The 27,094-nt window shown below is 35.2% G+C and overlaps 1 protein-coding gene across 1 annotated transcript; it reads left to right on the top strand.

Annotated features, from left to right (window-relative positions):
- The first annotated feature begins 229 nt into the window (after nucleotides 1–229).
- Nucleotides 230–15,381, top strand: LOC149895276 (uncharacterized). The gene is made up of 4 exons (XM_090119251.1): nucleotides 230–434; nucleotides 6,163–6,782; nucleotides 8,880–9,027; nucleotides 15,194–15,381. Exons 1-4 carry the CDS (start codon nucleotides 230–232, stop codon nucleotides 15,379–15,381), a joined length of 1,161 nt encoding a protein of 386 aa, XP_089975377.1.
- The last annotated feature ends 11,713 nt before the right edge of the window (nucleotides 15,382–27,094 follow it).

Below are 27,094 nucleotides of genomic sequence, written 5' to 3'. Positions count from 1 at the left end.
CTAAATATTTGTACAGTTAATATTCAAAATGCATTCCTATTTTTAATGTAAAATCTTATGATAATATTTGATATAATATGGATATTACTAGAAGCAAAATATATCTATTTACGTCGAACAGCAAACACAAGGACCATAAGTACCTACATTATGCCTTCCTCATAACTCTTGAAAGATAAAACAAATCATACAAACACGAGCATTCAAGCGGAAAATTTAATCTCATGCCATGAAGCACTATTTCCTCGTACTTACAATAACTTATGTGAATACTGAAGACTGGGAGAAAATGCAATTTTGTGCCAATATAAAGTGCGATGAAGTAAAGGATGAAGTCTGCGGCATTCGCGAGGAAGGTGATGGGTTCCGATTGAAATTATTTGAGAACGAGTGTCAGTTGTTGCGTTATGGTTGTAACGTTGGCGAAAAATTGGGTAATAAGAAAATATATTTTTCCATTATCATGTAGTACCTAGATGACAGTAAAACAATAAGTTGAGATTCATATGCAAAATATACCTACCTATGTAGGTATTAACAACTCTTAACATTATCTAAAGAATAAAGTAGTTAGCAATAGCATTAATTAATTTAAGGATAATGTAAAGCGGTGGTTGCATAATATAATAGTTCTTTCTCATAATTATTTTTCAAAATGTAAAATTCGACGCCCCCCGCGAATAATCCGGTAATCGTAAAAGTGAAAATGTTCAGGAAAAATAAAAAACCATTTTTCCTTAATAACTCCATTAAACAACAAGTATCAGAGACTTTTAATATCGCATATGGAAGCTAATTTTTTCAGCTATCTGGTTATTTCAACAAAATTTAAGTAGTCCCAAGGGCTTCGTTATAATTTAGCTGGATGCATTTTACTATACTAGTGTAGGTCAAGCTCTGGTCAGTAATGTCACTTACGATATTGTTCGTGTAAATTTATATTTTCGACGGCAACAGTAAAATCTTGTTGCGCTAATATTCGTGTTATTTGTTTTGTATACTGAACATTTGTAAAAATCTATTATTTGGTTATTCGATTGTTTAACAGTAACGTATATTTTATTGTTATAACTATTACTGTTTATTCGAATAGTTTACTTAAGTATTATTTGATGATTATTATAGTATATTTTATGAAATACAGGACATATTAGTAAATGAAACAACTTTGGATTGTTTCACAAAACACGATAGTTATTATTATTATTAAAAAATAGACACTGCACTGAAGACACGACTATTACACATGATTACATAATCATGAAAATTATACTATAGTCCTATTACAGTTAAAAATTTAATCAGAATCCTCATCAAAACCTCACAGAATGCGAATCCACCGTGACCAGTCAGTACTTGTGTGGTGTGGTGTGTGATGTCTTTTTCCCGACTACCTTGTATGCAGCAGCAGCGCTTGGGAAAAAGAGCTGCCTGACTCCGGCCGTTCCACCTACATCGTATCTCCTATCCCATTCGCTGATCGTAGCCTGTCTCAAAATACGCTTGACGAATGAAACAGGACACAGATCGTAATCCGGTTTCCTCCTCAACCCCAGAGCGGCCTCCTTGGCTAACTCGTCTGCCCGTTCGTTCCCCGCCCTGCGTGCGCCTTAATCCAAAACAGGGAGACCTCCCGCCTCTGCAATGCAGCTTTTCGGAGGGCCGCCCGTGTTTGTACAGTCAGGGGATGAGGGGAACTCAGCGTAACCGCCTTAAGCGCCGATCTGGAGTCAATAAGGACACCGACCTTTGCCGCTCCACTCTTGCAGGCTATGTCTACTGCTCTTTTGAGCGCTAGGAGCTCAGCCTGATAGACGGTACAATACGGTGGCAACGCAAACTTAATGGCCTTTGTCTCGGCATCACCTTTCCATACGGAAAGGGCGGCTCCGACTCGACCCTCAATCTTGCTGCCGTCCGTATAGACCCTGTGGACGTGGCTGTTAACCACGTCAGCATAGGTGTCCTCATTTATCAAGCCGAGCCCCAGCTCTACCTGCTCTGCCGGATGTGGGTCCTCAATCGCAAGAGCCATTCGTTCCACCTCCCTGTCCCTCAACACCGCCGGGTGCGACACACCCCTCTTGATCTCATAAAGCCTCGAAGCTTCGAGTATCCTGAGGTCGAGAGGGAGAATCCCAGCCAACAGCATCGCAGAGTTCAGGGAGACAGTCCGATATGCTCTGCAGATCTTCTGGGCAAAACCCCGTTGAACGGGGTTAAGCCTCTTTTGGACCCCCATCTTTTCCGTAGTGGGTGAGCACGCTGCTGATGCATACAAGATAGTCGGTTCTATAACTGCGATATATAATATAGTCTTAACTACTTGGGGGTTAAGCCCCCAACTTACTCTAGCTGCTCTTGCTAATAGCTTATAACGGGCGATTGCCTTTTTGCAAACGCTCCCGATGTTTCGGTCAATGTCAGGCCGCCATCAATAGTAAGGCCCAGTATCTTAATACTTTCGAAATATTGGATGTCCACACTCCCCATTACAATTCGTGGCATGTCAAATTTTTATTTTCGTGTCGAGAGCAGGGCACATGTCTTGTGTGGTGCGAATTTTTGTTTATTTCTGACACCCCATTCGTCAATTTTCCTCAATGTGCAGTTTGTCTTCGTCTCTCCTTCTAAAGCAGTATCTCCATCAAACACTAGCACAATGTCGTCGGCAAAAGCCTGACTAAACACATCCATCTCCTCTAACATCCACAGCAGAGGATCCAGCAAGAGGTCCCACAGGAGCGGCCCACCTATGGAACCCTGCACGCACCCCTTGTTGGTCTCTCTACTCACTTCACACCCGCAGGTATGCGGGAGACAAGAGGTGTGAAAGTTAGGTAACTTTCACACTTCTTCCATTCAGGTATCTGCTGATCACCCGCCTTACGTTCCCCAGACACCCAACTTCGGCCAATCGCACCTTTAGTACTGGCCACCAGGCGCTGTCGAAGGCTCCCTTTATGTCCAGAAATACCACAACAGAAATCTTCTTCTCCTCCACCACCAGTCTATAGAGGGCGTCCTCGGTGCTCCTCAGTGGCATGAAGCCATACTGATGGGGGCTTATTGTGGGCAGCAGGTAGAACCTGAGTCGGACGACCAGCATCTAATGAAGATGAAGATGAAGGTTTCGATGTATTCTATTCTGATGCCTGCCTCGTTTATCTATCAAACTTTCATCTCTTTTAATTTTTCTAAGGCCGTGTAACTCATTTGCTCAGTAATAGAAAGTGTTTAAAAAAATACCTTGCATACTTGCACTCCATAATGAATGTATCTGGAAATCGATTTCTTAATAAAACCCCGAATAAGCCTGTACTAGCACTTACTGAAATAATGTAGAAAACTATTTACCTGAATAATATCGTAACAATGTTTACTGTCGAAGCATATTGATATTATTTTTCGTAAAGATCTAAAACCATATTATTATTCGTTTAAAATACATTTTAATGTTATTTTATGGAATATACGCGTAATTTTTCATATCTTCGTAAATAAAGATAGAAAAATTCTGAAAAAAATTTACATGGTGTATTTTAACTTCTAGATGCCGAAAAACGCATAACATGAAAAACCCCGTAATAGGTCATTACCGGATTATTCGCGGGAGACGTCGAATTATAGGTAAGTAAATTGCTTTCCAAATCGGTGGTATATCAATTTTTATGACGATGCATAAGCCCTTCTAAAGTCTAATTCAATTAAGTGTTCGAGTTACAAAGCTTGATTTGATTTGATTGAGATTCCCCTTATGCTAATAAATTAGGACAGACGGCACGGACTAATCTCTTATACATATCCATATAGCTTCCATTTTTCGCAATATTGGTCAGGCCACGGAATATTTTGTACTATGCAGGCAGGGAGCCCGCGGCTGCAGACCCATAACACAATAAAAAGCTCTAAAGTGTTCCCCCTCTCGTCTCGTCGTGTTTGACCTGTGTAAGCCGCCTCTTTGCTTGATACATAAAATTACCACTGGCATAGTTTCTGCCAATCGATAAACACAAATCTGGAGTGAGTTCTATATTTAAATATAAGGCGGTATTGTGAATATTACGCAGTACGCTCGTAAGGATGAGCGAGCGCGTAAATTCACGAATTTATTAAAAAGGATTATAATTAATTACTTTATATACAATTAATAACAAAATAGAAATATGTACTACTAGTAACTGTTAGAAATTTTCACAATTCAATGCAGACAATAGAAATCTTAAAGAACACACGAGAAAACATATTGTAAAACGTGTTACATTATTATACGTAGGTAATTCTTGTATTCTTTCTTTAACTTTCAAGTACCTATTATAGACGGGACTATAAACTTCTTTCTTTTTAATTCTGTAAGCTTACACATGTCAACGATTGTAACTCACTGACGTGCGAGGATTCATTGTATAAGGCGCGGGTCAAACACAAGCGGCGCGGGCGCGGGCGTGCCATAAGCGCACCTCTTGAATCTGTTTTGCACCACGTCCTTCTTATACATTTTGTATGAAAGAATTTTGGACAGGCGTCGAGACGGCACGCCACGGTTGTGCCAAGGTTGCGCCAAGGTTGCGCCTTTCCAAAATTATTTCATACAAAATGCCAATAGCGCACCCGATGCACGCCGGCAGCGCGCCCGCGGCGCGCTCCCGGCGCGCCCGCGGCGCGCCGCGCCGCTTGTATATGTCCCGCGCCTTAGATGTTATAACTTCATAGTTTATTTCTAAGAAGTCAACGTACAGTAAAATGTATTCAAGTGGCTTTTATCAGCTTACGTCATTCGCGTAGAATAAGCCGCTTTCCCAGCAACAAGTTAAATCGTAATATATTTTAGCAAAACTGAATTTTAATGCGTTTAAAAGCATTTGAACTCATTAAAATAATATATTGTGAGTGGATGAATTATGTTATTGCGCTATGATTTTAATATGAGGTGAATCTAAAATACATACTTAGTGGGTTTAATCGGTAAAAATAATTCTACGCTAGATTTTCCTTTCAGTAGATTATTGATTTTTGAAAAATTAGGTAGTTTAAACAAACCTCGGACATTATTGCGGATAACTATTTTATTGATATTGTTCAAATAATAACTCCAAGAGAATACAATCACTGTACCTAATTCCTAACTGTTTATCATACGTAAGAGGTACAGCGCTTTTTCAAAACTGCAAAACACAATAAGAAAAAAGTCATAACACGAACTGAGACCCTTGTCCATGCAAAAACAACCTAAAACAAAAACCTTTTAGTCTCCATTAGGATTTATTAAAGCCTTCACCAGACGGATTAAATCTACACCAAATATCGAAATTAAATTAGCTATGACAAATTTAAACGCATGGAGCATATTGCATACTAAATAGAGCTATGATGAAAAAAATGAATACCTTTAGAAATTAAAGATTTTAACGGATTTTAAACGCGATTTATTCATTATATTATTATCCCGACGTTTCACTTTGTAGCGAACGTTAAAATCTTTAATTTCTAAATATATAATACTGGCATAAAATCAAACACTAGAAAAAACAACATGAATATTAAGTTTTACAAAGAGATGATGAAAACACTGATTTGATTCTGATTAAAAATACTTAAATTAAATTGTAACTTGTAAGGTGATTTAGGTACTTAAATAATATAATTGTTTATTTTCTTTGCAAAAACATTTTTTTTTTTCAACTTTCAAAGATCCATTTCCATCTAGATAAAGATAAAAATCTTTAAAAAACCAAACACAAAGACTGTTGGTTTCATTAATGACGTAGAGTCGTTTTAGTAGTTATAGTATAATTATAGATAAAATGTTTGTTAAAGTAACCGTCAATGTTATTACATTAATTTTATTTAAAAGTGCGTAAATTTAATTATAGACAACTTTTGTCCGTAACATGATCCTTTAAAACAAATTTATTACATTTAATACAGTTTTAATCATTCTTTTGATGTTCGGTCCCACGTAAAATAATCTCTTTTCATATTTTATATGAGAATTTGGAAAATGTTCATGTCTGGCAAATATTCTGCGCCGAATACTGCAAGTTTCATTGAAATATCGGCGCTTTTGTTACCGCTACGTTTTTGGGATTAATTTTCAGTTAAAATAATATTACATTTTCGATTCCATTTAAATTACATCCGCTTTTCGAAATAATATTTCAGCTTACGGAATAATCAATATGGAGTACTGTAATGAAGCTTTTCCAAATGAAAACAGGACCAATAATGTTAAAAAATTAAATGGCGGCAGTATTAAGGATAGACCTGAAAATAATTGTGTAATTCATGATTGTAATAATACTGAAAACAAAGAAGTATGTGGTATACGACAAGACGGACCAGGATATAGAATAAGATTATTTCGCAACAAATGTAAATTATACGAAGTAAATTGTAAAGAACGCACAGATTTCTTTCAAACAGATCTTTTTATTTGTAATTCAGCACTAAATTATAGTGAAACCACTCAAGTACAAGAATTAAATGACATTAATAGAAACATCAAAGATCAAATTAATGCTATAAGAAATTTGGTTATTATAAATGGCGCTTTGCTTGGGAAAAATACTGATATTAATGATACGATTGATAATTTCTTTGCCGCGACTCATGTTTTCGATTTACCGATGAAAGAAATGAATCCTCTCAACACAAGGCGTAGGCTGATAAAGAACGCTGGGCCAATCAAGATATTTGTACCTTTGATTGATATTCCCAAAGAAAAGAAAAATGATACTTATCACCAGCCTACGCTATCGTCATGCTACCACAAGTGCCCAACGGTATGTTGCTCATTATAAATCTATTAATATAAAAACGATCTTTGTGATATGATCTTAGATGTAAAAGATGAGCTAGGAGGTAAGCTTACCAATTAATGTTATTTCAATGGGGAAAAAGCGCGTAATTTTTAAGGTTTTTCCAACATGAATACAATATTACTTTAGGTACTTTAATATTTCATAATCATACTAATTTTATCTCTACTACGGGGACAAAGACGTTCCATGTGGGTTTGAGGTAATGGCCCACAATGGTAGTCACATGATGTCAGACTTTAAACTTCTAGAACTTTTATTATGACGATATTTTCATTTTATTTCGATTCACGTACAAGTTCAATTTGGGTTGAACATTCGATTTTCTGATTAAAGTACGTGTATAATATGTATTGTAAACCTATATACGATACGATATACAGTCTATACGTACAGAAAGTTACACAGAAGTTAGTCACAATAATTAAAAAAGTTAGTTTTCCCAAAATATTTTAAAATCATTCAAAAAATTGAAATTATTGTTTCCATCTCTAGCCGTCGCGTCATAGCGGTCACGTACAGTCGTGAATGTTTTTGGTTCTGCTATGGATTGTGGCAAAAAACGTTTTTGTTTCGCATGTACATGATTTTTTAATAAAGGTGTTATTGGCAGGTTTTGATGTTCGCTTCTAATAGAAATGAATAAAGAATAAAGTTTTGTTAAACGTGTAGTATTCATACAAAAGAGAAAAGATTTAATTACTGGTGGAAATTTGAATGAGGGTTAGTGAAATTATTGAGTATTTAGAGTAAGGGTTTTTATTTCATCTCTATGAAATAAAACTGATTAAGAAAATTTTCAATTCAACCTCAAATTAAACAGACTGTCGATTCAAAAAATCATTTGGCTTAATATAAATGAATGCGTTTCAAATTCTTTTGAAAATAACTCATCCAGGGTACCTATCTCGATATAGAGTATTGACTATTGTATGAAATAATCCCCGTCAAGGGGGGACGCCCTTACGCATGTCGCTACCAGGTCGAACCAGAGACACCACATAAAAAAATGTATGAAATAATGGCCATTCAAATGAATCTTAAATTAAATTAATTCCACTCGGTTGCACGACGACCGACATCAGTAAAATAATAGTTTATCTTATACTAGCGATTACCCTGGGTTCGCATCCGTTACACTGAATGGAAAAACCAACCAACTTAGTTAGAACTTTCCGTTGAATTTAAGTCTCTTTTCTCAATAGATACCAGATAATATTATTTTATTGTCCCGTTCGTGTATTATAACAGCTGTATTCACTTTGCTTACGAATGGCTGGACTTTGAAGTACGATTTCTAGGTATGATAAAAAAATTTATAAGATTTTTCTTTCGAGAGATTCTTAAAGATATTTCAAACATTACTTGGTGGACCTTCTAGTATTCTCAATTTGAATAAAAGAGTAGATAAAAATGTTCAAAATCCTTGGAATTAAAAATTTCCTAAAAATCCTTAAAATCGATTTCTTTTTGGTGCGGTCGGTTAATATCTGATCAAGTAAATTGTCAGCATCTTAACAATATATATTTTCGAATTTTTCTATACATACATCTGAAAATAATTACATTTACAATTTGTAGGCCAATTTATGCCGACGGAACATGTAACATTAGGTACATAGAGCGCATCATCAATCTCTCTGAATATAGATTTAAAATGCAAATATCGTTCTTATTTCTATTTAAATTAAATGAAAAACTCTTTGAGATATTGTTTAATGTATTTTATTGAAAGAAAAATAATCCTTTTTAATAATTTCTTTATTGGTTTCAGTAAAATTATGTCTTGTCTGTTTTTTACTGACAAGACATAATTTTAACTTTTACTAAAGCTCTTTCTTTCTTCATTATTTATCTTCTTATATGTATATAAAAATGAATCGCAAAATGTGTTGGTAAGCGCATAACTCGAGAACGGCTGAACCGATTTCGATAATTCTTTTTTTATTATATTTCTTGAAGTACGAGGATAGTTCTTATGTAGAGAAAACGTAAACATGTACCACGGGCGAAGCGTGGGCGGACCGCTAGTTTATAAATAGATATTTAATTAATTTACAGAAATGTCCGGACACTTACGCCCCGGTTTGTGGTGTTCCCGGAATAGTGGCCCGGGAACCGGCTTTAATGTTCAAAAACCATTGTTTTATGGACGTAGCTCAATGTAAGATGTTTTGGGAAAATAAAAGCAGTACTTCACATAGCTCGTGTGAGTATGAACTTCGTTTATTTTGAAATCTAGTTTTTTTTTGTATCAATATAAGACTCGTATTTTTTATTAATTACGTATGTAGAGTTTGAAATAATGTTTGTATAGATTGTGAACATGATTTAAAACTATTATATACCTACTGTATTATTCATGTCTTTTATAATGATACTTTTTTGTTTTAATTATATTATAGTAGTTTAATATGTAGAGCTTTTAATAATATTTGTGAAAGAGGTGATGACGTTGAAAGACTACCAATGGATTAAAAAATATTTAGTCCAACGTCTTAATTGATTTTTGCACGTCGTTGTTTGTTTAAAAAACTGAAGTATCATTACTAAATTGTAGCTACTCACACAACTACACACAAAAGAGCATTCTAATATTATATCAATCAAATATCAATGCAATATTATACATGCCTATCATTTACGTAATAATTGAAATAGCAAAAATATCCCCACAAAATACGGGAAGAGATTCATGGCACCATAACATACTTTACAGTAGGTAGGTCAGTCAGTCAGCGCTCACATGCTCGTATAGACTAGATTCATTGTGACGAAATAGGTATTTTTTTTTCTTAGCAGTCATTCAACAGTTTTTACGTTAATTAGGTAAGTAATTCAGTAGAATACGATAGAATAGATGACAGAATAGTGATGTACCTAACTACTTACCTACAAGTTTATTAAGTTTGTTTAAAATATTTTTGCTGTAGATTTTGTATGGAAATGTATTTTTGTGCATTATATTTTAAAGGTAATATTTAAATTATTAACGTAAAGATTTTTTTTCTTCTTAGTTTTGCAGATTAAGCATTGTAAAAGAATCGAATTAATTACCCCGCTGCGAAATATCGGTAGGTAGGTGCTAGGTAGTAGGTACCATACTTGAAAAGCTCAACTCAATTTAAACTGAAATAAAGTTCCGTAAAAAGTGTCATAATATTATTAAACATAGCGTGATAAACGTAAGTTTAAATTAATATTACCTACTTTTAACCATATTATCAATAAAAAGCTTATCATAACAAAAAATATTTCTAAAATAAATACATGTTTTTCGATCGCGTCTTCTCTTACATAATTGCGAGATACAAATTTATATTCTAATCTCTTTTCCACATCATTCAAGGTTTTTCCTGGCAAAAAAACGTCCTTCATCCGGGCTCTATCTAAAAATATATTATAATCTTTTTAAAATGTCAGGCTTTAAATATAGAAGATAGACAGGGTTAATTTTCATTTATAATTTTAGTACGGCTCTTCTTTTTGCTTATCAGTATTATCTAATTCGTATGCAGAAAAGAATAATTTTGGAGTAAAATCAATTTTCATGACTACTATTTTTGGTTTTTAAATTAAGACTAGTTATAGCACCTTTAAATCTCCATTTCAACTAGAAACAAATAAAAATTAAAACAAAAAACTTTGAAAACGTTGTGGATGGTAAGGCTTATCCAGGTAATATTATAGTTATGCTAGTAACTATTTAATTATCTTTGGTCAGGCTAATTATTTCAATTATGTGCGTAGCAACCTAAAGGATAAGTTGCTATGGACATAATTTAAAAAACGACGCAGACAATTCTTTTATTTTTATTTTCTAAAGATTGATAATTGAGTTAATTAATTCCTAAAAATCAAACATTACAGAAAGCTTTTTAATTAACAGAAAATTCCTACGCACTTACACAGCGTAGCCAAAACAAAATATTTTTCAACAAACAAAAGACAATGATATCAATGCTTCACAAAAACGTTGCTAAGCAACCAATTTCAAAGGTGTATCCTTATCAAACGAAGCAAAGTACAGATATAATGGGCCCTCTTCACAATGGGCAGCGTTGGGCGAGAAAAGGCAATCAGGATAACGTAGAGGGCCGTAATTTCTATGATCGGACGTCATACGTAAACATAGACGATCATTTGTTTTTCCAACGCTGAACATTCTGAAAATGGCTTATGAAAAGCACCCGCTTTTCCACCAAAGATGTGCGAGGATGCGTAGCGAGGGATGTGTTTTTAATAAACCAATCATATCGCTTCATTGACCTCGCCTCGCTCAGCACAGCTCTGGTGAAAACGGCTCACCGGTGCTAGGTTTTCTGCGCATACAAAACAAGCGTGAGATGTGTGCGAGAAATGTCTGCGAGGAATGCGTGCGAGGTATGTTTATTAGTGCTATAATTTTGAGCAATAGAAGACATTTCACAACTAAGCAACACATCCTCGCACAGCTTGCCTTACGGGAGACATTTTCCTCGCACTTCTCTGATGGAATCGCAGCTTAAATGTCTATGATCGGCCGTTATTATAGATGTTTATGTAATCACCGTAAGGAAAGAATTCTCAGCGATTATCAGTGTGGGTTTCGTCGGAACCGAAGTACGATCGACCAGATTTTCCTTATCAAACAGATAATGGAAAAGAGGTGGGAATATTCTCAGAGCATGCACGCGCTATTTGTGGACTTCGAGAAGGCATACGATAGCATTGATAGGGGCGCCCTTTTTGCTATCTTAAAGGAGCTTGGTATCCCAATCAAACTGGTGGATCTAATAAAGGTGGCTATTGGGGAGAGTAGCATGCATGTAAGGGTAGGTAAAGAACTGACAGAAGGCTTCGCGGTGTTCACCGGATTAAAACAAGGTGGTTCCCTGTCACCTGTGCTATTCAATTTAGTACTGGAATATATCCTGCGTAAAATGCTTGCATTGGATTGGGGAGTGTCACTGAATGGAAAGCATAAGGTGATTGGGTATGCTGATGACCTCGCATTGTTAGGTGAAACCCGCGATGAAGTGAGCGAAGCCGCGAGTATCTTGAAAGAAGAAGCGGAAAAGGTTGGACTAAAAATCAATGCCAACAAAACGGAATATCTCCACATGAAGCGGTATAGAGATACACGAGCTCAACGCCAAGACCTACAGGCTGGAGATACGACGTACAAAGGAGTTGCCAGTTTCAGATATCTGGGTTGCACTATAACTGACTCACATTCCAGGGAGGAAGAAATTAATATCCGTATCCAAAATACCCTGAAATGTGGTGCAGCATTGCATAAGGTGCTCGCGTCCAGGCTTCTGAGCAAAAACACCAAATTGCGTATATACAAAACGGTCATAAGACCAATACTTATGTATGGGTGTGAAGCCTGGACCCTGACCCAGATTGAAGAACGCAAGCTTTTAGTCACCGAAAGAAAGCTTCTTCGCAAGATCTTTGGTCCCACCAGACGAGAGGATGGAAGCTGGAGAGTCCGAACAAATGCCGATCTAGAAAAACTAATGGCCGAGCCAAATATACTTGGAGAAATAAAAGCACAACGGCTCCGTTGGCTCGGTCATGTAGAAAGAATGGGTGAGGAACGAGGACTGAAGAGGGCATACTTGGGGCGACCCCTGGGCCGACGGCCGGTTGGACGACCTAGGTATCGCTGGCGCGATCGAGTAGAGGCGGACCTGCGCGTGCTACGAGCCAATAATAATTGGCAAGAGACCGCTCAGGACCGGGGAAGATGGAGAGTTCTCGTCTCAGAGGCCAAGACCCACTTTGGGGTTTCAGCGCCAGAGGAGTAAGTAAGTAAGTATGTAATCACCGTAATTATTTTTTATTTATTTAATGGCGACAAACATCGACGTTATTTTGTTGGCCCAACGCTGGCCATTGTGAAGAGAGACCATCGCAGGTATGTTTGTGAGGGGTCGTCTCGCAGCCCACGCGAAGTCCCCTCAAGTTCAATGTCAAGAGCTCACGGGGCCCACTTGTATCCGATATTTGTGCCTCAATTATTTTGGGCTTATAATTATTGGATGAGTAATTATCTGTTGTTGATTGTTTATCGCATTGCATACGTTTTTCGTAATGATAATTAGAAATTATGAAATGATGATACTGAAACACATTCATTGAAGTTTTTTGCTAATTTTATTCTTTTTTCTACTCTTTACTTATTCTTCGATTAAACTCAAATGTTGAATGGTCTTTTTGAGGGTAGTTTATTTTATCTAAAGTCTTTATGCCTTTTTACTATATAACTTAATTGAGATTTATCTACTCGATACGATTACATTAACAACTGAGCCTTCAACTCAAAAGCCTTCAGCAACGACGTCATGCCTTCAGCCTTCAACAATATTGAAAGGCGTGAAAAAGCACACATAAGAATATTATGTCCTTGAATTTGAGCACCGTCAAAACCGAATTTACGCCTGCCATCCCGGTGCCAACGGAATCGCTTTGTGATAAAAATAGCACAATGAACGCGATTTTTAAAAATTGTTCTCAAAGAACACGTGGACGGCTATTGATTAACCTCGCTTCATACCCTTTGAGGGTAGTGCGCTAAAAAATGACCATATCAATATTGTGATTGGCATCATGTTTGTAGTCAAACACAGGGCAGGTTGGCTGCACTGCTAGCCCGAGGCGCGACGGCTGCGTTGACACACGTTCGTAGCTGTCGACGTCAAAGCGCTGGATATCGGATATCAATGCTATATTACCTGCTATTGAGATTCGGTTGTGTACACAATGCGTCTGAGGTCATGTAAAGCCAGGTATTGCGTGTTATATCCGATTGGGCAGTGGAAATGATACAATGTGGTTGAATTGTCAAAGTTATTGCATTCGATTTATGTAGTAATTCGATTGGTGGTACAGGCTTCTTAACGACAGTCATAGGTCTTAAATAATCATGATCATACATTTTTAAAGCAATTCTTAAAACTAAACTTGGTGCAGCATGTACTGACAAGAATCTAAAGAAAAATCTTTCTCTCTGTCTTACCATTTAAAAATTATATCTTTTTCTAAATAAAATAACCCCAATAAATACACCCCATTATAATATAACGTTTATTCCGTATTTACTGATTGTACATCAACCTCAATAGTTTCAGTCATGTATCCATTATCTATACTTATAATAAATCTGTAGAGAGGCCAATTCTGTACATAAAATATTAAAAAAAAAAAACTATGAAGGGGTGATAAGGGATCGCTACTGATGGCAAAAATGCAATCAGTAAAATTTTTGTCTGTCTGTCTGTCTGTCTGTATATTCGTTATAGAAACAAAAACTACACGACGGATTTTAACGAAATTTGGCACAATTATTTTTCATACTCCTGGGCAGGTTATAGTATACTTTTTATTACGCTACGATCAATATGAGCAGAGCAGTGAAGGGAAATATTGGGAAAACGGGAGAAGTTACTCCATTTTTTAAGCTTCCGTCGCGTGTGCAGCCTTAATGGGTAAAGCTACATAGAAATCATGTACGACACAAATGTTCTTAAATTATTATTATTATATCAAAATAAATTCCTAGACAGCATAGTTTATCTTTTAAAATTGACTCACAATAACACGTGAAACTTCAATAGCTTAGCAATTCGGAGCTTTCTGATTATATCTGTCTACTCTTACGTTTACAACACTCTCACTCATCCCTAATTAAAAAAGTTAACATTATTACCTATTCAATAAAAAAAGAATCATGTAAATCTAAATCGGTGTAAAAACACCGAAGTTATACATGAAATACGCTATAAGTAATCGCGCGTGAATACAGAATCATGCAGCGAATTATTTTTGTGTATCAGTTGCCGCGTGCGACGCGCTTCGTGGCGGGAGCTATAAAAAGGCGGCGGGTCCGCACCCGTTTCGCGTTGTCACGGCATCACGTGTTCGGCAACGGCTGAACCGATTTCGATAATTCTTTTTTTATTATATTCCTTGAAGTACGAGGATGGTTCTTATGTAGAGATAACGTAAATTTGTACCACGAGCGAAGCCGGGGCGGACCGCTAGTACGTAATAATTATTTTTCAACGATTCTGAGAAATCATTGAAAAAGCGCGTTTCAAAGGGTGGAGATGGTTCCCGGTACGGACTAAAGTAGCTTTCACAATGTATTTCATGATTAAATGGATAATTTTTCCAATCTTACAAATGCATGCGAAATGCATTGAATGGGTTTATTATATTATGAGGATAGATGGTACATTATAAGTAATAACGACTTGATAAAAATAATATATTTTTGTGTTTCAATGTTGACCTGAAACTTGTATCCTAGGAACCTTATTCTATTATAACCTCCTTAATTGTTAGTTTCACATTATTTAATCTAAACGCATTTTTTTTTATTTCAGCTTACATAGAATCGTCGTTCTTGTTTTGTATGGGAGACGAGATGAATGCTCTGTACCGGTTTCTACCAGCAATAAGAACTCTTCAGAGAATGGGGCGCTTGAAGAAGAAGGGAAAATTCAGAGCCAAGTTGAAGAACTTCAGGTTTATTAACGAGTTTCGATCTGGACGTCCTAATTTCATGGGATAACCTACATAAGAGTTATTTTAATACCATATTAATATACAGAAAAGAAAGAAAACAATTTGATTATATTGAAAATAAATCGTGTGGACTTTGCTTTATTCGTTTGACACATTTCATTATATAAAATAATTAAATTGCTCGTAATTAAATCTGCATGCATGGCCGCGGATGGAACAAATTTTTCCTAGAATGTTCAAAAAATTAAAATTTATATTACTTCCAGAAACAATTATGAAATAATTTGTGAGGTACAGAATTGATTAAATTTCCTTGAATTGAATCATGAAAATTAATTTATTTTAACCCCCATTTCCCCCTTTTAGTGAAAACTTAATTATAACAACGCATAATATACCGAGGTATGTATGTATTTGCACAACTATCACCACATAGAGCTATTAATACAATATTCTAATTAAATTGTATGTCTGCCATGCAAGTATAGGTAATAAAAGGACAGAGAGATTCTTCTTATTTTGATTGCACCGGTGTTTTGTCTCCCATTTCGCGTGCACAATTGTCTGTGATCCCGGCGTTCATTTTATTACACAATACATGAGCTTTATTAGCTGTTTTGTTTTGGAATTTTCCGATACGCCGAGCCAGATAATACGAATAATACGCTTTGAATCACAACATTCCATGCAAAGAAATTAACATCATATTAGTGCGTTCGCAGCGTCAAAGGATGTTTGATTGGAATCGAATTGATTTAAAATCCGAGCTATAATAATATTGCCGGTGAGTTTCACCGAATGATAGTCGAATTAATACCGGGTACATTACATTGGTATTGATGGAATTCCATGGAATTTACAAATAATGCAAACACGTATGTATAGGATGCATATTAACGATACGCGGAACGTAGCTATTGGAAAACGGTTCACAAAGGGAAATATTAATTTAAAATTTCATGTTCGTTGAAAATATTTAGTACGAATTTTGTTTGTATAAGTTTTCCTCGAATTGAGGTGGGAAATATTTGTAAATAACCAGCGGCCATAGCTGATTCTACCTACCTCATCCCCACTGCGTCCCTCCTCTTTTTTATTACGTCATCCGTAAATTTAAACAAGTTTTAATTGCATACCTACATTTTAAAGAGAAATAAGTATTTGTTTTGAAATTAAAATATACACATCTTCTGTCTCATTCGTCCCTCATTCAGGAGTGGAAAAATAAATTAATGATGATGATCATGTTGCATTTGATTAACATGCAAAGCACACCTGGGGAAAATTACTAAAAAAACGACAGAAGGAAGAAGGCGTACCTACCTAATTTTTAATTTTATGAAATCAGAAACATATCAAAATTGGAACTATATTAACCCATATAAGAAGCAAACGAAAGAAACCCAATTAAAAACACTTTATCCAAGTTCATAGTAAATATTCATTCTTTAAATTCAGCGTGTGTCCAGTATTTTTCCCTAATTACACCCACTTTCTCCTTCTGATACTTATGAGACTTATATTTTATAAATGTACGGATAAAAAAATAATTAATTTCAATATATTATGTCTGTCAGTCTTTAAGCTTCTAAGAGAGCGTGGGAGCCGCTTCGCAGAAGCTAGATATTGCAAATAAATTATTTTTTTTTCTAAGAATTGTAGAAAGCTTAATGATTCAGAGGTAAATTAAAGTTTATTGTATTGATATTAGCTATGGTACTTTTATAAAATTTATTTATTCAATTAGACTTCTTATAAAAGCAATTCATTACATATTAAATAAACTTGAAAATATACTCGCCATCTTTGAATGCTCCCCCCACTCCCCCATGCAACTATTTCACTGTACGAACTATTGAATCGTAAACAATGGACTATTGTTAATTATTTAATCCATCAGTCCTCGGAATCACAGACACAATAGAAAATCTATTGTGTCGCGCCCCGATCGGGCCTTACGGTGGTCAATGGGTTAAAATAATAATTTAAAAAATATATTCATGAGTTTTCAATCTATAGTGGTTTAAAGTTAACTCAAAAATGGAGCATTTTCGTAAATTTTCTAAAAAATCTTAGAGAAAGTGTAATAAAATGTTATAGTATGCTATATATTCGTGATCTACTCAATAAGCTCTTTCATTTGATACCCCACACGGCATGTTTTGGAAATTTTCATTTTTTTCTTTGTATGCCATATTTAATTACCGGGGTGGGGGGAGGGGGACCACAAAACTGGTTGGCAACATCTGTCTATAGGATGTCTGGGATCTATACAATATATATCAGAAGTCAGATTTAGGTCCGCTATTTTTGCAAACGAACATCTCCTTGGAGCCTGCTCTATAAAGTTCGACCGGGCAGTCTATCAAACAATTTGAATAGCGCGGTATTTATATTGTAACAAAAAAGGTAATACTATATTCTGAATAATGGTGGATCCTATTACAAGGGAACAATGCTTGCATACTGTTGCATTTTATACCTAAACAAAATACACGTAGAATGCAATTTTGAATGCATTGCTTTCAAAGCCCTGAGAGGGATTTAGTTAGTATAGCGTAGAACAAAAGGTATGTCTACATTTAGGTTCGTAGCTGTGTAGTGTTTTGACCGAAAATACCCTGCTTCGAACAATAAGCTATAGGGAAATTCAATCACGATTTTGTAGAGCAAAATAAAAACTAACAATCTTCCTACACATCAATATAATAAATATGCTTTTAAACTTTGTAAATTTTCAATCCACTCGCTCTGTCTGAAAACCTTTTTATTTCAGTCAAAACGACTATGAAATAAAATCACATTTAATATAATTGCCAAGAAAAGTCAGAGTCAATTTGTATTTTCACACCTAGAGCAATTAGGTATTAATTATATTACCTATACGATCGTTACGTGTGATAAGCCCTAAAATAATAATTTTTCACCTACTTTATTTAATTAAATCTGTATCTATGAATACCATTTCGAGCTATTTTCAGCTGAAACCAAGAAGTCTGAAACCAACGCAAAGACATTGCTCATTACCATTACCACATCATTACTAATAAAAAAAATATATAAAAACTTTATAGATACACCTTGAGATACACAGATCTTACAAGTGGCCAGGAAAATAAAAAAAGTTTGTACCATAACCACACCAATATCATAGAGGAACGTTCTGAATTCAAATCTGAAAAAAACGAACCTATTCTGAACGATGTTTGACGACGAACCTATTCTGAAAGATTAGGTAGGTAATATATAAATAACGTGGTTATTGATTTTGCATTGCATCCGGTGGCTGAGTGCACCGGAGACCTAATTTCCGTTTCTTTCGTTTGATTTAAGGGAAACGTTCACATCTTGTTGTTCCAAATAAAACAGGTGGATGCACAGTCTTTATAGGTAAATCTTGAATGAATGAATGAATGAATGAATGAATGAATGAATGAATGAATGAATGAATGAATGAATGAATGAATGAATGAATGAATGAATGAAAATACTTTATTTGCACCAAAAGCAAGGAAAACAAAACGAAAAAACACATACAAACAAACACGTACAAAAAGGTGGCCTTATCGCTAAAGCAGCGATCTCTTCCAGGCAACCTTTAGTCGAGGATCATGAGAATTACGTTTTATGATGAGGTTGATGGTGCAGAACACAAAAAACATTAAATAAATAAATAAATAAACATAGTATACATATACATACATACGGATATTATAAAGATAAAAAGTAAATATTTAGTTGCTTTTTAAACTCATTCAATGACCCTGCCCTTCTGATCTTATCGGGCAAACTGTTCCACAGCCTGATAGCACGGACCGTAAAGGAACAGTCATAGAAATTAGATCTATGAATAGGAACATGTAGTAGGAGTTTATTACAGGATCGCGGGGAACGGGTGGTGGAGTTCAGGAACTGGAAATTACTTTTAAGGTAGGAAGGCGTATTTGGACAGAAAAGGATGCAGTACAATAGGTTTAGGATATGAGCATTCCGGCGGAGTCTGATAGGGAGCCACTTGAGCCTTGTGCGGTATTCACTAATGTGATCATATTTGCGCAGACCAAAAACAAATCTCACACAGAAGTTCTGGAGACGCTCAAGACTATCAAGTTGGAATTCAAGGAGGTCAGGATAGGAAACATCTGCATAATCAAAGAGGGATAGGAGAAGGGACTGAGCAAGAACAATTTTAGTGGGAATAGGCAGAAAGTTCCTAAGTCGTCTGAGAGAACCAGCTGCTGCAAACACTTTTTTCCTAAGTTCTTTAAGCTGATTTGTCCACGATAATGTTTCATCGATAAAAACACCAAGACTCTTAACAGTGGAACTGTAAGGAATTTCGGTGTTATTTATGCAAACATTAGGTAAAGAGGACCTATCAATTTTAGAAATAAGCGACTGACTTCCAATAATAATTACCTGCGATTTCTTCGGATTAATACATAGACCATGGTCGCGGCTCCAATTACTAATAGTCCGTAAATCATCATTCGTGAGTGCAACTTTCCTACTTAGGTCCTCAAGTGATGAATGGCAATAAATTTGCAAATCGTCCGCGTACATATGGTAGAGACTGGATATACCCGAAGTGATGGAGTTGATAAATAAGGAGAACAGGAGAGGAGAGAGCACACTACCCTGAGGAACGCCAGAAGTAACATCAGACCAGGATGAGTAACACTCGTCCAGTAGAATGCGCTGCCGGCGGCCCTCGAGATAGCTGCTAAACCAATTAATCACTGCCGGAGACATGTTGAAAGAAACGCGTAGCAAGCTCAACAACACATCGTGATCAACTGTGTTAAATGCGTTACTAAAATCAAGTAGTGTAAGTATTGTGAGCTGCCGTTTGTCCATACTCAATCTAATATCGTCTGTGATCTTGACTAACGCAGTGGCCGTACTATGACCTGGACGGAAACCGGACTGGAAGGGGTTGAGAAGGTTGTTTTTATTGAGGAATCTTGAGAGTTGCTGCTGCACTAATCGCTCAAAGACTTTTGAAAGGAAAGGTAATATGGATATAGGACGAAAATCGGAGAGAGTAGAAGGGCACTTGGACTTAGGGAGAGGGATAATATTTGCACTTTTCCACGAGTGTGGAAAAGTACATGAAGATATGGAAAAATTGAGGATATCAGTTATAACAGGAGTAATCAGGTCGAGGATGGGAATGATCATATTACGACCAATGCAATCAACACCTACAGCCTTAGAAGAGATGGACAAAATGTTCTTCTTAACATCGGCGACAGAGAATTGGCTAAAAGTGAAAGGGGAAAAGGAGGGAGTTGATTTAGATGACAAAGAATCAAGTGTGTTACGTTTACAGACAGGATCAAATACAAGGGAAGGTGAGGAGAAGTGTTTATTAAGGTCATTAATAGAAATGCCATTGGGAATTTCGGTTTTACAGGAAGATTTACCAACTCCAAGGGACTTCAGAAATTTCCAGACTCTGGCCGAATCTCCGTTCTGTACAGATTCGTGTATGTACCGTTTTTGAGCGTCTCTGCACATAGTGTTGCAGCGATTACGTATTTTCTTGAATTCTTCACGATGCTGATCACAATTTTTTTGTTTTAGTTTGCTTTTAGCTTTCGCCTTGCAGTTCATAATTTCCCTAAGGCTATCAGTTAGCCAAGGCGCTGGAAGATGCTTCAGCTTAATGGGACGCAAAGGTGCGTGTTTGTCATATAATTGTATAATGAATGAATTGAATAAATTTACCTTATCTTCAATCGATTCAAATCTTTTTAGTGTTTGAAATAAAAAATATTTTATTCGCATGGAACAACTTTATTGCAGTAACAATATGATTTAAATTGAAGCTGAAAATGAAGGCGTAACATGTCTTGTAACTTTTAGATTAAAGGTAAGGTTTATAATATATTAAGAATATTAAATGCGCACTTTATTAGCTAAAGCAAAGAACTAACTTAATTGGATTTTTATAATTATTACTACCTACACTGTCGTCCGTTATACGTCATTTATAAGTTAAGAAACTAGGTAAATACTTTAGCTATAACATTCTGAAAACATTCAACTTGTAAATAGCATTAAGATCATTAAGACGGCAATGAAGCGGGCATGCCGCTCTCTAATCTACGTAACAAGGAGGTTTAAACGAAATAATTGTCAGTTCGCTGTACATTGTTAACAACTGTCTCAGGTTAATTACTAGGAACTAATGTATGCAGCAATGTATCGCGTACACTAAACTAGTTTCGCTTTCAAATATGCGGAATACGAACGCCTGTAAGATCCGTTCCAAGAACTAATTAGGTGTAATTCTAGCATTTCACGGTGCTATTGGTAACATCATGTTACATGTAACCTGTTAAACATTGGATTTAAGTGCCATTTAATTAGCTTTGCGTATTTGCAAATCTCTGAACAATAGATTATACTAGAACTATTTGATCCGTGTTTTCATGCTAACAATACTAAATACGTATAACGTTGGTTGTATTCAGCATAGCTAATATTTTTTGCTTTTTTATCATCGACTCCTGCACTAGGAGTTTTAGGTTGGAATCTCGATGATAGAAATAATAGTATTTTTTTGTTAGTGTGAAGAAATATTACAAGTTTTTAATTTGTAACTATAGAGCTACAAATAAAAATCTTGTAATATTTCACACCTTAAAAATTTCAAAAAAACTTCTAGATAAAAATTTCACAAAAACTTCTAGGTACAGGGGATTTTAAAATGCACTGGTTTTGGTTTTCGGGTTTTTGTTACACGAAAACCAGTGAGCCCGCGCTCGCAATCAAGCGGTACCTATAACTGAATTAACACACCGACGACATGAAAAAAGATACACATACAGACTACAGTTATACATTCGTGTATTTTTTAAAAGGTATGCAAGGTCTTCTAAATTCCATCTTATCTATGCTTAATATATTAATATTATAAAGCTGAAGAATTTGTTTGTTTGTTTGTTTGAACGCGCTAATCTCGGGAACTACTGGTCTGATTTGAAAATGTCTTTCGGTGTTAGATAGCCCATTCATCGAGGAAGGCTATCATCTCGCTTACTGCTAAGACCATTAGGAGCGGAGCACTGCCAAAATAAGACGTGAATTTCAGAAACAACACGAGTTATTTACATGGAATTGTTTCTCCAATAACGCTATCTATACAGGCAGCGTATACTGACAAATGATCCTAGTGAACATGACGTACAATATGCTTCGTAACAGGGTTGTGAAAGCCTGTTTCATAGATATTGAATGACCAACCTACTATCGTTACCGAATAAATGGTAGGTGCACCTACCTATAAACAAATGAAAAAGCAGCAGCTCCAATTTGAGGATTTAAAAAAGAGACGATGCTTTTCTTTCATAATAAATAAGGTACTTAGTAAAAAATTTGTTTATTTAGTTCAGTTTATGGTAAGTAAATTTTTTGTTACAGGTTACTTATAGGAAAAGCTCTAGGTACTATACATGTGCATATATAATATTTGTTATTGAGACAAAAAATACACGACGATAAAACTAAAAATCAAATTAATTGGAACGAATAATCGGGATAGTGAAGGTAAACATTCGTCTGCTCTATTATCGAAATCAATACCTCCAATTAGAGTTTAAGCTGCATTAAAAACAACACACTCATGGACCCTGAAAAACAATACGCGATTTTGCATAACAACCTCACCTTACAAATGGCGCATTTTTTTCTTTATTTGCTACACAAACACATAATTTAATAGGAACAATTCTTATTTAACTTAAAATCTTAATGAATTATTGTTAACATGTGCTCACTATTATACTACATTTACTTAAATAAAAATTCAATTCCATTCAATATAAAACAAATTGTTCCCCGATGATCCTTGAACACGCTAATTACAAAAACGTTAATCCTTTATCCCTTGTAAAATATGCGTTCATTTTCCACCTATTACTGTAAAAGCTTGTTTAAAAACTTTGCAAGTATGCCCGGGCAACTTGTAGCAACAGGTAGGCAGCCACCACCCTCCCAGTGGGAGAGACTATCAATTAAGGGTATTGTTTTGACGACTCAAATCTCTGTTCGTAATTCCCTTTTCCATATACCGTTTTTAATATGGTGGGGATTATCAAATGATATTAAGTTGTTGTTTTATTATAGCTTTGTTTGGTAGTACTGTACAATTTGATAATAATTGTTGTGTTTCAGTGAATAAAATCTCTTTCTGTGACTATACTGTAGCTGTACAGCTATATATATAATACAATGGTATTATAGGCCCTATCGCCTTGTGCATAGAAAATATATAATTATAATAATTTGATTTGAATTGCAATACACATAAAAATGTACCACATCCGTGCTTGTAAAAAACCAATATTATGCCTCTGTTAAATCTGCCGAAAATAAGCATACTATTACAATATTTTCGAAAACAAAGGAATATTCTCCTATGCAACTTTAATATGATACAAATTTCATTCAATTAGGACTATCCAAGTGTCCTCCTACAAGTCACCACTTAAATTCAATTTAAGCTTGACACCATAACGCTTCAAGACACTATTGTAACGGGATGTCAATATGGAGAGACCCTTGATTTGGCTTTCCATATGCCTATATAGTATTATTATATTGTGTTCCTAGTGATGTTTACTGAGCTTTCGTGCGTAGCCAGACAACAATCCATATATTTTTATACATAGATGTATAGACAAATCTCGTAGATTTCGAGGAAAGCAAACAAATTTTCTTCATATCATATTAACAAGGATCTATTAAAATACTTTAAGCGGAAAAACCGAGGATGTAAGTAATATATTTGTTCAGTGAAAAGTCCAAATGTTTGATTTGATTCTATTTATTTTAAAATAAATTGTAAGTATCGATATTGACTCGGATTTATCATTAAAAACAAAAAATCAATAACGAAATCTCCGTTTTAAAACTTTAAAAACTAATTTATAGTCTAAACAAAGGAAGAGCTTCTTAATAGAGTCGCCAACACTGCACCTAAAATACAATACTTTTAACATTCACTATGATTTATATTGGTTCTGAATTTGCTATGAAAATAATGTTTCATTTATGCTCCTTCGCACAACAAAAGCGAACGGAAACTCTTTTACAAAATATTCAATTCAGTTCACTCTGATTGAGTAACAAAATCTTCTACCAATATTAATATAGCTGAAATATCGAATATCTCGATGCACGTACAAACGCTACAGACAACGTGAAACCATCAAAAAATGATTGCAAAAAATGTTCTACGGTTCGCTTTGCACTCGCTACTTCGCAAATAATTGTGTAATCCCACGCCGAGGTAAGCCTGTAACATTTTTTAGATCGCCAATCAAATAGATGCAAATTTTTGTTGATTCAATCGTGAAATTGTTTGATTTATCACTAAGAGAGTGCATGTTTACACCGTTTGAAGATTAGAAAATTAATCGGTTATTAATAGTAAAATAAATCACGCAATTTTCCTTTACCAAACTATAATTCTAATGTATTTTCATATCTTTATACTACGAGAATCCTTCGTCAGTCTCTCTTCTAGCAAAAATTCTTTATTTTTCATTTTTATTATCTGTAAAAGATCAAGCCTAGAAAACCTCAATGTCACGAGCACACACACACACACACACACAGAACAACGTTTACACACCGCCATTAATCATTAAAGTCATAAAACATTAACAGCCAGACTGTCTCACGGAGGGTCGTATTTCCCCTGCCCATTCATGTTAGCACCTTGTTAATGAAGCCCTCCCCTGTGGTGATAACTCTGTTCCATGATCGATACAAATCACTGATGGTCTGACCGAGATTTATTCGACGAGAACTGAACGCAGACGTTAAATCGTGTAGAAAATGATCCAGCTATTTGAGAGATAGGTACGTAGAGGCTTAGTAAATGTACTGTAATAGTTTTCAACTTGAACAGATGATTAGACTGATAGATATTACGTCTTAAGAATAAAAATAAAACAATTCTGTCCTAGATTAAAAGATTTTTCGCATAAGATACAGGTGATAATATCTACTTTAAAATGATGAACTGAACCAGAATGTCTAACTTAGGTTAGCCTGTTAACTTATATTATGTGACCTAAAATACCAAAGAATACAAAATACTTAATGCATAAAAATATACATAAAAAGGTGTTAAATCCCTGAAGCTGGCTTTATAAGTGAAGTCAGTTCAGTAAATCACATAATATTGTAAGATCAGCTTCGTTCCGGAGGCAAGTTCAACTCGAGTTTCAATATTAACGGCTCAATTGCTGAAGTAATTGATAACAAGCACTGTATTGATAGATTAATTTACATCGCGATATTGCAACTGCAATGAGTTCATTGCTAATTAGATAAAATTGTTATTAAACAAAGAAAAAGAAACTTTAATATTTCAGACACAATTATAATACTATAACAATAAGGGTAAGAAATCCATATATAGTTCTTAAATAAATATTATATTCTTATTAGTATTTTTTACAAAACGTAGGTAGTTAGGTATAAAGATTACACTAATATTTTAGGAAGATATTTTTAATAAAGCATTTTCAAATGTTACAACGCTCAACCCAGCTCAAGTCAGCTCGAAATTTTAATATCTTTGTCGCGAGATAATTACAAATTCTTAAAATAATAAGAAGCCATATCGTATTTAAAAATTTCGCTGCACTCTCCAATAATATTAGTTTAACAATAATGAATTCGATATCGATAGAAATATAAAAGAGAAAACGAATATTCGACGGAAAAATAAAAACAATAGACAAAGGCTGGAAACTTGTTTGTAAAGTAAAACCGACTAAGTTCGTAAGAACTAAGAAAACAATGCGTTTTCTGAAACCTGAGTTAGTAACTGAAATCTAATATTATTGTTAATCAAAAGGAATCCAACTACTATTAAATTGAAATCTCATAAACAATTATAATGTTACAAAGGCATTGCTAATAATATTATCATTATTATAATATATCTAGTATCATAATATTATTATGATACTAGATAGAAGCCTTGTCAACTTATCATAAAATTAAAAACGTCTAGATAAGTCTTTGTAATCCATGTTGAAAACATCTATTAAAGACAAGGATGGGTTCTTTGTTATAACACCCATTGTCACGACAAGATACGCTTTCAATGTAAAGGTCAAAGTGTAAACAAAACAATGGATAAAGTACTTAGGTACATACACAATAATCCTACATCCATCCCAAAGTAATTATCATGCAGCGCATCCATCAAATAGCGGATATTTAAATCCCAGCTAACAGAGTGCTCTCGAAATATCGACAATATTAATATTCGATAATGTAGTTTACAATTTTATTATAGACAGGTGAGCTACGGGGTGACCGGGAAAATGCATCCCAGGCGTTGCCATAGCAACCCCAGGCACGCGAATCTGCCTCCCTGATTCGATTCTAGGAACCCTGGATACGAGCGTCCAAAATGTAATCCGTCGTGCAAATTATTCACGCGAAACTTGCATTTACATGCAAGGGATATGGGCGAATTTGCCTTGTAAAATTTGCGTTACAAAATAACGTGCTGGCTGCATTGTTCAGTATTGTATTTGTTGTGAGCTCCATTCCGGGAATACACACATAGACGGTGTATGTGTGAGTTATCTTTCAATTTGGTCTCTATTGACGATGTAAGATTATAATTAATTTTAATGGTGGGATTTATGTTATGATAAAATATAAAAGCGCACATGATGTGAACATGTTAAAATTCTAAGTAGCTGGATTTACCTTTTTGAACC

Source organism: Colias eurytheme, chromosome 32 (genome assembly GCF_061535395.1).
Source record: "Colias eurytheme isolate Ceu_HAF_F1 chromosome 32, ilColEury1 Martin Lab GWU primary, whole genome shotgun sequence".
Lineage (NCBI taxonomy): Eukaryota > Metazoa > Arthropoda > Insecta > Lepidoptera > Pieridae > Colias > Colias eurytheme.
This window is presented reverse-complemented; position numbering and strand designations above follow the sequence as displayed.